The 12,822-nt window shown below is 44.5% G+C and overlaps 1 protein-coding gene across 2 annotated transcripts in view; it reads left to right on the top strand.

Moving 5' to 3' along the window:
- Positions 1 to 497: 497 nt before the first annotated feature.
- The window catches only part of sos1 (son of sevenless homolog 1 (Drosophila)), a 52,888-nt gene continuing 40,563 nt past the window's right edge, over positions 498 to 12,822 (top strand). For both annotated transcript variants that reach the window (XM_072659983.1, XM_072659982.1), the window contains exon 1: positions 498 to 1,692. In XM_072659983.1, the coding sequence (XP_072516084.1) occupies positions 1,606 to 1,692 (87 nt within the window). In that variant the 5' untranslated portion in view covers positions 498 to 1,605. The remainder of the gene's footprint in view (positions 1,693 to 12,822) is intronic.

Here is a 12,822-nt window from a genome sequence, read left to right as displayed (position 1 = left end):
TTAATGAGTGGAAATAGAGATGTAATTTTGCTGAAATGTTTAAGAATTATTTTAAGAATCTTTTATTCGGTTCCAACCCTTTGCATAATATTAATACACTTTTGCATTCGCATGTATGGCAATGAATGGAAAATACACTAAATAATAGTAATACATAGCTAAATATGTGTATTTTTATTTTATTAATATGTTACTTTTTGTATTGCACCTGTAAATGTCAGTTGAACTGTAGCACTAAATATATGTTGTATTGATTCTGATTTTTAAACTAATAAAAATATTAGAAATGTATTTAAACTCATTAGTGTATGTGAATCCTAAAAAGAAAGAAATATACGGTATATTTTTGTTAGAAAAAGCTGTTTATGTTAGTTTTTCACAAACAAACAAACAAACAAACAAACAAACAACTCCCGTCCTACTGACAGCTGATGCGCTCTGTTTCTCGGCAATCGCCCTCGATTGTCTCGTCCCTTCCCTTCTCGACTATCAATTGGTTGCGCCTGCGACCTCTTCGGCGTAGTGATCGCTTTGGGTTTATTAGCTGGAGAATGGCGAGAGGGAACCAATCTCACTATTTTTTGGGAGCGTTTCTGAAATCCTACTGATTTTCGGTACTTTATCAACCGGTACGAGCGACAAGCAGCGCGCTAAAAAGCTCCTGAAGCTCCGTTTTCATCCCTCCAGCCCAGCGGAGTGAGTGAGTGTCGGGCAGCGCTGCCTCCGTTCCCCACTGCGCATGATCCACAGCTGCAGCCGAGTCACAACAACCGCCCAAAATAAAGCAAGCTGCTCGTTTTTAACCCGTAAAAGCTCCAGTTTAGTACCTGAACCCTGCCTTCGGGATTTAGACCCACTCTCCAGCGTGTGCCTGCGCTGTCAGGAGGGCAACATGCCGTCTCTGAGCTAGCGCACAGCGGCGAAATTGATGGTTAGCCACCCTCCCGAAGATCCGGCTAAAATGGACGAATGTGCGCCGAGCTGGAACCTCTTTTGTCCTAAACTGTAGAGGAGAAGCGTCACTTTCGGGAAGGGTTTCACTCTGGTGCCACATTTCAGTTTTGACACCGTGTTATTCGGAGGCAGGTCGCTGTTTAGCTTAGCGCAGCGCAGCTTAGCACAGCGAGCCGTTTATTATTATTATTGTTAGCTTAGCCAAGCTAGCATCTCCGCGCTCCTACAGCCTACGTCTGGAAGTGGGATCAATACAGAAGCAGCTCCAGCTGTTTGGCTGGTTGTTTGTTTGTTTTGTGCTGGGAAGAATTAAGAAAAAAGCCTCAAGCAACGTTTTGGGGCAATTTCTGGACCTTTTAAAGCCACTCCGGCGCATTTCTGGCTCGGTTTTTGGTGACTCCAGACGCGTGTGACTCCCCGTTGGACCTCAGCTCTTCGCCAACGATGCGATGGTCGCATTAGGTCGCTGCTATTTCCACTCGGTCCGCTCGACCAGGCTCCTTCCCGGCCCCGGGCCTGTGTATGGCCCTGCTGTTGCCTTTTTGGTGTGACACACGGCTCACCGGCGAGGGCTTCAGCTGGACGGACCCGGACCCGGACCCGGACCCTGACCCGGACCCTGACCGGCGGCCCTGAGGCTCCACCGAAGTCATGCAAGGGACCCAGTTCCAGTACGATTTCTTCAGCGACGAGAACGCGCCTAAATGGAGGGGGCTGCTGGTACCGTCGCTGAACAAGGTGAGCTTATGGACTGCTTGACAACTGTGGAGCACTGCGGGACGAAGGGGACGTTGAGCAGTTCCCCTTTCTGGACTTGTAGAGCAGCTGTCAACACACACAGCTTTCTAGGTTCTGTCTTTTCCCCCTGCCCTGCACATATTAGTGTCTACCCTGCTTCCAGTACACCTGCTCCAGCTGATCAGCCTGTTAACAAACCCTTCCTGAGATGAAGATGGTGCTAAGGCGGGACGCCAGTAAGATAAGATGCAGGGTAAGGGGGTTTGGGCATCACTCAGGTTCTAGATAGTTCAAAGTAAAGCTAGTGACCGTCTTCGAGCACCAGGTGGCCACTGAACATGGGGGTAAGTGTAGTGGGACATGTGAGCAGGAGGCACAGGAGATATGCCTGGACCTTTGAGGCATGTCGGCAACTGAGAGTGTCGGTATCGGTGACGGACACTTGATCAACATGATAAGAGAGCAGATTACGCTGATTTATGGCCTCTTTTGAAACATGGCTTTAGCTGGACGCTTGTTGTCTTCCCCCCCCCCCTCCCTCGTAGTCGCACTGAAATGGCAGCGGGAGCTGTACTGTGGGACGCTGGGGTGTTATCTAGTGTGTAATTGCAGCTTCTGGCCCTCCTTTGTGGAGGAGGACGCGGTCACACTCTCTGAATGTTTCTTGGCCGAACTCGGGCTCTTTCTGCTTCATCTTCTGTCACTTCGAATCCATAGCAACAGTGGCGGGGCCGGCCGCTTCACAACGGCCAGCAACATAAAGTGTTCGTAAAGTCCTTTTAAGGCCTACTCCCTCTGTTTTGGGTAGACCTCTATTATGGATGGGCTTAATATTTGCCAGCTTAATATGGGCATATAGCCAACTCTGCAGCTCAGTAATGATACTCTGATAATCCTGTACGATTGGCATCTTTTAAAGGGTGCATGTCATGGAAACCTGTGTGTTTCTTGCTTTTTGAAACATGGATGTCGTATGTGGACACTGTTAGGGGCCACTGAGGCGCTGTCTCCTTTACAGAAGATGGACAAACCTTCTTAACTTTCTGTGGAAGTCGCTGTAAAAGATTGTAATCCAGGTCATTTCTATTGGTCCCATTTCATCCTGGAATTTGGACACACAAGTAACAGGATGTGAATATTCAGATTATGTCAAAAGGCTTGCTTTGGATTAGGGCTGGGCGATATGGCAAAAGTTTGTCATGGTACGGATGGGACGGTCAGGTTATCTTGCTAGTAGTGGGTGGTGGTGGCTCAGCGGTTAGAGCTCCGGGCTGTCTAACAGGTTGTGGGTTCAATACCCGGGCTCGGCAAGCTGCCACTGTTGGGCCCTTGAGCAAGGCCCTTTACTCTCTCTGCTCCTCGGGTGCTGGAGTTGGCTGCCCACAGCTCTGGGTGTGTGTGTGTACTCACTGCCCCTAGTTCACTAGTGTATGTGTGTGTGTGTGTTCACTACCACAGATGGGTTAAATGCGGAGGACCCATTTCGCTGTACACTGTACAGACTGGCCTAATTACATGATTTGAAATGGACGTGTGTAGTCGTAGTCGTGAGAACGGACGATGTCCACACATTTTTATATGTGTATCCCGATAACAAATCCTCATATACTGCTGACCTCTACTTTGATAGAGGTATGTCCAATCTATAGCGGGTTTTACATCCATCAAGTGGGAAAAAAACAGAAATCTAAAAGCAATACCCAGAAGTTTTTTATTGCTAGAGTGAGGTAAGAGTTAGAATATTACTAAAGCCAAAACATGAAAGCGTGATGGAAGCATGGAGGGTTTTCCTAATAAATGATGATGTGTCGAGCCGTAAGTCACATGATTCTCTTATCAGTTGACTGGAAACGCGTGCCAGTGCGGATGATCCGATCAGGACATGCAGCTTTTCAAGAGTGGCTGTTAAGATTCTGACCTACCAAATCCAAACTGTCTGGGGCGTTTGCACCACCAGATGTATGGTGAATGTTGTTGGGGTGGCACAGAGACTTCAGCCCTCATTAGGTGGGCCACTGCTCGTCCTGCCAGGCAATGGCAGTTGATTCTGTGATTCTCATAAAAGCGAAGGCCGAGTTGAATCTCGATGAGGAAACCCGGCCTATGTGCGTGGTGGTGTTGGGACGCACAGCGTGCTTTGCAAATAGTCCTAGTACTCTCCTTTCCATTTCATGATGAGCTTGATGCTACACTGCTTTTTCCTGCCGTAGCTCCGAGTCTGGCAGGGTCACTTCCTAAAGAAATCTGCCCAGCGGCGTGGTCTTTGGTCTCCGTGCTCCAGCCGTAGTGGTGATTTACTCTGCGGTTCCTTCTGAACTTGGTGTACATTTCAGGTGTGACAAGCAACGAAACTGTAACGTCATGAATTTGTGATTAATCCCAGACCTGAATGATAGTCAAACAAGTTTGGCCTTCTGTAAACAATCTGGCTCAATGGTTCAGCTGCTGAAATGGGAATTGGCAGCAACCAAAAACTCAAGTGTGGTGTTTTGGTGCCAGCTTGTACTAATGTTGAAGCCAGGAGTCTATAGGAGGTCGGTCAGTAATTATAACGTTAGTTCTAATTATCAGTGGCCTCTTCTGGACACGTCAGTTTGTTGGTTTAGTTACAACACACAACGTCCACCATCATTTATCATGTCACCAAGCTACCAGACAGCTGACTACACTCGTGTGTTTAGTGACCAGGTAGTTTAATGAAGTAACAAAGTGCTAAACAGCGCTGAAACAGTGTAACTACTGATGGCATCTATGGTGGTCCGAACCAGGGGTTGTGTTTTTTTTGTCCCACCCGAGTCAATGCTATTAAAGCAGTTTCACACTTACAAGCAGATGTTGAAAGGTTCCTCAGACCATGATCCAGACCAAAACACTTAAACACTTGTTAAAAACCAAAATAGCGGGCTTAGTTTGTTTGGGTGGCTTTTTTTTGGGTGGTTCAGACTTTCGGACCAGCTACAGGAAGTGAAGAGTTAGGAACAGTTAACTGAGGAGTTTAGAGTTTACCACAACTGGCTTGACAGTCTTTTACCTGTGTTTTTTTTTTTTTGTTTTTTTGTTTTTTTTAGCTAACCTTTTATGTCCCAAGTTAGCATTGTTGCATTGTCCCAGGTTAGCATTGTTAGCGGTTGATTACAGTATTTTGGGCATCCAACAGATAGAAGTTGGACGGTATTGTGTGTATGGCTGTTTTAATGAGACACAGATCAATAGAAGGGCCAATAAACCACTATGGCCTAAGGAAATTCGCAAATTCGAACCCTGGGTCGTGCTGCGTCGCCATCAGCAGCCAGAGCCCAAGATCTCCCCTTAGAATTGGCATTGAAATGATGGCCGGTACGGACGTTTGTTGGCTGATGTATCAGAGCTGGGGGCGCATTTGCTGCCTAGTGATGCTGCATTGTTCAAGTAGAGGTGCTGGTTGATTTCAGGTCTATTGGAGTAGGCTTTGTCCTGTGTTTGTCTTCACCCTCTTAGTGTCAGGAGTGTTGTAAGGGATAGGCGGAGTCCTTAATGAGTGGGTGGGTTCATAGGCTCAGCTAAATTGGGGAGAAATTTGGACTTTCCGAGTAAGAAGTCCGACTTGTGGGGGCGCTCCAGTTGAACTTGGAACTCGAAAAGTCTGACACCCCATTTCAAATGGAATGTGGCTGGAGTCTCCCTATATAACCTGATGTCGGCGTGTTGTGAAGGTGGTGGGTCGCCTTTCCCGAAAAAATTAACGATGGTTTGGTTGGTTCCACTACACTGCGAATATTATGGTGTTCCTGCCAACAGCACCAGCTTCAAGTTCAGAACTCCAGACTGGTTCCGATTCACCCAAAGGTCGCCTTGCAGCACCTTGTTGTTTTTCTTCTTCTGTTGCTTTAATGGGTGACAATAGCCCGCCTCAACGTCCTGTAATTGGTCTGAAAGTCCGAACCATCCAGAACAGTGTTTTTACGCTGCACACAAACCCAGACACCTATTTTGGTTGGGATAAATTTAGGTTTTTTGGTCTGGACCATGGTCCGAGGAGCCTTTTAACATCTGCTATTTTGGTTCGAACCAAATTGAAAAGTCCGAAGGTCGCTGAAGGGAAATGTTAGAGCACCATAACATAGCCTTTTAATTCAGTTTAGCCGACGATTAGCTAAAGGGAGAACAGTACAGAAGCCCCTAGAAGGGATAGCCTCAATCATTCCGGGTCCTCTGGTCGAAAGTGGAAACAATGCCCGTTTGAGTGGTCACAGCTTTGAAGCCGTGCTGTGCCGTGTTCCTTTAGTATAGAAAACAAGTCAACAACTGCCTGCTCTGCTAGCCTGTCTGCAGTTACAGCCCCGGCACGCTCCGTTCTGTGGTCAGCTCCAGCTCCTAGAGTCTTTAGAACTAGAACATTAAAACTGCAGCAGTCTGGCAGTGGTTGTTGCTGAGCTGGGCGTTGCTTCGTCCTGTCTGTCTGGAGGGCCCTCTCTGCCCTGTTGTTCTGCAGCCTCAGAGGCTGTTTGTGGTTTACGCCACTAGCTGTGAGAGACCATAATGCTGGCATGTGGTGTAGGCTGGGCTCTCTCTGTCAGGCAAGATGCTGCACAGCAAGGCTTTGCTCGGAAGCCGTGGCCTTTTTCACAGATGTGAGCGGTCTATGCTGCAGTAACAGCTGAGGGCAGGGTGTGATGCTGAGAAAGCTCATTATCACGCTTTCAGCCACGAAGCGCTGGTTAAGAAGCTCCGCCTTCATGAGCTTGTATGCCTGGTTGAGCAGCAGGCTGACACTTGTCCATCATCTGCACTTTTCCGTATGTTTGGTGATCCAGCAAACCTAAATTGAAGGCCTGTCACAATGGATGGGTCATGGGGTCCAAGCCATCGTCAAGCTATATATAAATGCTAAATGGGCAAAAGTATTGGGACACCTGCTCATGCGTTGTTTCTTTCTAGTTGTTCTGCTTTTGTTGAAGTAACTGTCTCTGCTGTCCAGGGGAAAAGGCTTTCTGCTAGATTTTGGAGCATTGCTGTGAGGATTCAATTGTGAGGTCTGGATGTTGGATGATGATGATGGTCACCTCATCCACAACTCATGCTAAAAGAAGTGGATGGAGCCCCATCATTTTAGAGCTCATTTTAGAGATCATTTTAAAGCTCTTCCACAGCTCAGTGCTAAGAGGCTTCATACCTCTCCGGCACATGCCTGGCATTAGGCAGCACGGTTATGCCATGCTTGTGCCATATTTGTCTCCTCCAGGGAGTTCTACACTCTTGGCAATACTTCTCTACAGTGACTAGACTCACTGTGTGTTGTCTATCAGCATATCTGTCTATCTGTATCAGCAATGGGTGCAACTTCATTAATTATCAGGTAGCATTTCTGCTGGATGATGGGCAGCAGCAATAAATGCATTATTGTCACCACTGTCAACAATTCTAAAAAAAATCAGCCAGTTGGTTAACATTTTAGGTTTTAGACTTTTAGCCTTGCTTTCAAGCTGCTGTGGTGTAGCGCGTGTAAGAGGTACGGCACGGCATGACCCACTGTGAATTTCCCGGAAAATGACCTGCTCTGTTCACTCATGGGCTCACTCGGACATCGGTAATGTCTGGTACAACTGATTGGGTTGTTTGCATCCACACATACAGCTCATCTGGGTAACGTCCAGAAAAGTAGGGTAATGTCTGGGTAACCCTGCATGTCTGAAAGGGGCTTCCATGTCTTTGTTTATTGATACCTGTACTGATGAGTAACTGCTTTTAGAGACCGAAACCTTGAGTAATGGATTCCTAACTCATATTTTCATTTGAGATGATCAGCTAAAAGGCTCAACTCCCCCACAGAAAGAAAAAGCCCAGCTCCCATCACATCTCAGAGTGGGAGTTTGTGGCGGTGTTAGTCTGGATTTCATACAAAATGAGATTTTCTGCCATCCCTAAAACTCCTAGACTTTGTAAGTGGAACTGCAGCAAATAAAACCCTGTCATTTGACGATCTTCATCAGTTGCTTGCAACAGAATACAGGAGAAGGGGGAAAATGGTATAACGGTAATATCGTATACCACAGTATTTGAAAACGCTGGCAGTATATCTAAATGACGACGTGTCTGATGTGTCCGATTTCTGTTATGTGTATGTCCGAGTTCACCACCATGTGCTTCTAAAAGAGCCACAGGGTGGGGGTGCTGTGGGAGCTCACTGATGGTGATGCTGGAAGTTCGTTTGGAAAGGAGAATCGAGCAAACCTGGATTCCATTCGTGTTTGATTTGAGCCTTAGTCAGCTGGAACACGGTCTGTGCTGTGGTGTTTAGCCTGCTGGTGAACTTATCTAAATACAGCTAGCAGCTACATAGTGATGGCTGACTATGTAGCTGCACAAGCCCAAACACAGCAGAACCGCTCTTAATTTGCCTGTCCGTTACTCTGCATCCACTGTCTGATACTTGGTGGAGCTGTAGCTGAGCTAGCTCAGCAAAGGCTAGAGCTAGCTGTCCTGCTAACAAAGCTAATGCTAACCAGCTACTTTAAAAAAAAAAAACGCTTGCATGACCCAACTGTAGCTTTGAATGGAGCCGACCGGACCGAAGGGGTTTTCAGCGCTAAAGTCATCGCTGGTGGTTTTTGCAGCGGCTAATCACGGCAGCCCTTGACCGAGGGGCATATCGGTGATGGTTCATGCTGTTGATTTTTCAACACTGTATTAATATCATTCCTGTTTAGAAGCGTCTCTTTCTTCTTATTAGACAGGCCTCAGAAATCCTGCTTTGTGCAGTCCCCCCCACCCCGTGCTCATGTCTGAGGGGAAACTTCAGACGAGCTCCCTGCGAGAGGTGCCGGCTCCCAGACGAGCAGAACGCGGCGGACACGCCCTCACTTCGGCCTGTCGATTTTGGCATTGACTTGCAGGCTTCAAACACGGCTCCGCTGGCTGGGAATGTGCTGGCATGTTGAGCTGGAGAAAGCCCACATGCTTTGTGAAGCACCGTGCTGTCAGGGTTGCAACACTCGCCTGGCAGGCCTCCCTTCACTCCTGCTATGCGCCACAAACCACAGCCTTGTTTGCTTTATACATCCGTTCAAATGCTTGGGATTTTTGGCGGCGGTGTGATCGCTGCCAACACACTGTTGATCACACTGTTAGTTTCGTATGATCGTGTGATCGGTTCTTTTAGCAGCCTTTTTTTAGCTGTAATAATAAGCTGGACAGTGTGATGATGATGATTATTATTATTATTATTCAATACTACAGTAGCTGGGGTGGTGGTGGGGTCATGTGGTGTGCGGAAGGCTTGTATAGAAACATTACAGTGGGTAGTTCCTTGATTTTACTTGGCTGGAGACTATCCTAGTTGGAGATCATGTATCTGTATTGCTGGGTGTTTGTATCGGACTGAGATCAGCAGAACCGCTGGATTTGGGGCGGGCGGGCGGTCGGACTGGCGGGTGGGGGTGGTGAACTTGATCCAGTCCCGAAATTGCATGCACTCTCTCGCTGTGCTCTTAGCGGTGTTTTTTGTTCTGCAGGGTAGGAGAGTGTTTAAATAGCTTGAGCCCGCTTTCAGATGCTCCTCTTAAAGGGGAATTCCACCAATATTTTCAGCATTTCTGCATAATTCAGTGGTTGAGATGAGTCATTCGGAGTGGATCGGTGTGAAATGGTGTAGAGAAGTGTTGCACAGGGGAAGGCTGGTTTAAACTCGCACCAAAACTTCTTGTAGCCAAAATAAAGAGGTTGCTGGACAGGCAGGGATACAACATCTAAACTACAGCTGCTATTAATATCATGACCCATTGGGTCACTGAATTCTGGTGAAATCTGGTAAAAATGTCTTATCACAAAATATCACCATTTATATTGCTGAAAATACTGCAGTGTCAGAGGCTAGTCTAAACCAGGTAATGTGTTAACCATTTGAACCCTAAAGGCCTCTATATAAGGGCCCATACTTTTAACTCTTCGCCCTCAAATGGCATAAGATTCTTGTTAGTTTTATTCACAAAATAACCCATAATGGATTTTGAAAAATTCATAGTGGATACTGTATAATTTAGAGTAATTAGAAAATCCATAATGAATACTGAATAATTGACTGCAAAAACTGAGTACCTTATAGTGGAAGCTAAATAATTTACTGTAAAAACTAAAATAATTATAGTGGATGTGGAATAATTCAGAGTAGATAGTAAAACCATAGTGGATGCAGAATAATTTACTGTAAAAACTGAATAATTCATATTGGATGCAGAATAGGTCACTGTAAAAGCTGAATAATTCATAGTGGATGCAGAATAAGTCACTGTAAAAGCTGAATAATTCATAGTGGATGCAGAATAAGTCTCTGTAAAAGCTGAATAATTCATAATGGATGCAGAATAAGTCACTGTAAAAGCTGAATAATTCATAGTGGTTGCAGAATAATTTATTGTAAAAGCTAAATAATTTATAGTGGTTGCAGAATAAGTCACTGTAGAAGCTGAATAATTCATAATGGTTGCAGAATAAGTCACTGTAAAAGCTGAATAATTCATAGTGGATGCAGAATAAGTCACTGTAAAGCTGAATAATTCATAGTGGATGCAGAATAATTTACTGTAAAAACTGAATAATTCATAGTGGATGCAGAATAAGTCACTGTAAAAGCTGAATAATTCATAGTGGATGCAGAATAAGTCACTGTAAAAGCTGAATAATTCATAATGGATGCAGAATAAGTCACTGTAAAAGCTGAATAATTCATAGTGGATGCAGAATAATTTACTGTAAAAGCTGAATAATTCATAGTGGATGCAGAATAAGTCACTGTAAAAGCTGAATAATTCATAGTGGATGCAGAATAAGTCACTGTAAAAGCTGAATAATTCATAGTGGATGCAGAATAAGTCACTGTAAAAGCTGAATAATTCATAGTGGATGCAGAATAAGTCTCTGTAAAAGCTGAATAATTCATAATGGATGTAGAATAAGTCTCTGTAAAAGCTGAATAATTCATAATGGATGCAGAATAAGTCACTGTAGAAGCTGAATAATTCATAGTGGATGCAGAATAAGTCACTGTAGAAGCTGAATAATTCATAGTGGATGCAGAATAAGTCACTGTAGAAGCTGAATAATTCATAGTGGTTGCAGAATAAGTCACTGTAGAAGCTGAATAATTCATAATGGTTGCAGAATAAGTCACTGTAAAAGCTGAATAATTCATAATGGATGCAGAATAAGTCACTGTAAAAGCTGAATAATTCATAGTGGATGCAGAATAAGTCACTGTAAAAGCTGAATAATTCATAATGGATGCAGAATAAGTCTCTGTAAAAGCTGAATAATTCATAGTGGATGCAGAATAAGTCACTATAGAAGCTGAATAATTCATAATGGATGCAGAATAATTTACTGTAAAAGCTGAATAATTCATAGTGGAAAAGAAATAATTTGTAGTAGATACTAAATAGTACACAGTAGATTGAGAGTGTAATAAAATATAACTATCAGAGTATTGTGATATTATGCAATACTGTATAAATTCTGAAATATATATATATATATATATGTTTTGTTATTAATTTACATGTAAAGATTGCAGAGATTGCGACTGTTGCAGACAGTGGTTCATTTTGTGTTGTGTTTAAACCCTGGCTGCTGATACACAGCTCTGTGATGGATACTTAAATAAGTCTAGGGTTCAAAAGGCTGGATGTGCAGAGAAATTTCTCTTTGAATGAAGAACAAGCCATTTTTAAAGGCCAGTATCTGTGTCAGGATTTCACAATCAGGAAAAGGGGAAAAAGTGGAGTCATGCCTGTATCTGTAATCCTAGATCAGTGTTTCTCCTCTGTAATCCGTTTGCCATTCCAGTCACACCCACTGCATGCCTGCCGTTTTCATGCCGGGATGGCACTTGTCCTACTAACCTACACTGCTTCTCTCTCACCTCAGCAGCGATGACTTCAGGAGGTGCAGCCTGCATTAGAGCATAGTCATGCTAAGCTAGCTGCCTCATGCTGCCCTCAGAGCCGTGCTGTGCTCAACTCCAGTGCTGGCTGCGGTTCCTGAGAATGGAATTCCTCACATAGTTTTGGGTTAGCCTAGCATGCAGGAACCCAGAGCCTCGCTACCACGCCCACTTACAGCGGTTTGGAAGGCTGACACCTCTGCCTCGAGATACAGGCCTCATTTAGCACACCCAGACTGGATCGAATGTTTGTGTGTAGCGTGACATTAGAGGAGCCTAATTGTCTTTATATGAGGATCTGAAATTGGGTTTGTCGTGGTAGAACTGGTTCGGCTGTTCTTGTCTGTTAACCACATTGCTGTGAAGCATCGTTGCTTGTGAGGGTTTGATTGCATGTATCCTTTATTCTATTGCATATTCTCATTATTAGTGAGGGAAGGCACTCCCTCCAAACCTCCCAAGGTATTGAAAGAAGCTCCATCACGCTAATAAAAAACACTTCCACTACTCCACAGCCCAATGTTGGTGCAAGATGGGTGGTGGCTAGGCTCCATACCCTCCCAGTACCCTTGGTACAACTGCTGGAAATGTACAGGTAGGGCCAGATAGGGCCTCATAGCCAATTCTTTGCTAATCATTTGCCATAATTATCCTAAACACCTTAAAATGACACTAACAAAGAATAGCACAGTTGATTGTGTTGGTTATTAAGTGTTTAAGGCTTTGGCTTGTTTCATTTCTTCTAGCTGACGAGTTGCATGTTCTGAATATTGCGCAAACATCGAAAACGTTGACTCAAAATGCTCTGAAAGCCACACACTATTTTAAACCATGTTTAGGAGCCGTTGCTATTTGTCAAACCTCAGAAACCTAGTTGTTTGGTCCCCCCCACCCACCCTCATAGCTGTACTATAGATACTGTAGATTGACACATCGCTGGTTTTCACTCATTTGCATGTGGTTTAAGCCTGTATTCCATCTTTTTGTAATGTTCTGCTGCTTCTTAGGCCTCCATGCTCAAATTAGACATGTGAGGTCATGCCAGACGTTTCATATAAGCAGTTTTGCGTTGTTGTTTTTTTTATTTTTTTTAAGCTGTTACTATGACAACTTGGGATGTTTTTTGTCCCCTATCCAACCTCTTTTAAAGAAATAGTCTGTTGAAAAATCGAGTTTACAATAGGAGATTGGAGAATAGGCTAACTCTGGTAACTAAC

The sequence above is a fragment of the Salminus brasiliensis genome, chromosome 17 (assembly GCF_030463535.1).
Source record: "Salminus brasiliensis chromosome 17, fSalBra1.hap2, whole genome shotgun sequence".
Classification (NCBI taxonomy): Eukaryota; Metazoa; Chordata; class Actinopteri; order Characiformes; family Bryconidae; genus Salminus; species Salminus brasiliensis.
Note: the sequence above shows the minus strand (reverse complement) of the source record. Positions and strands in the feature narration are given on the sequence as shown.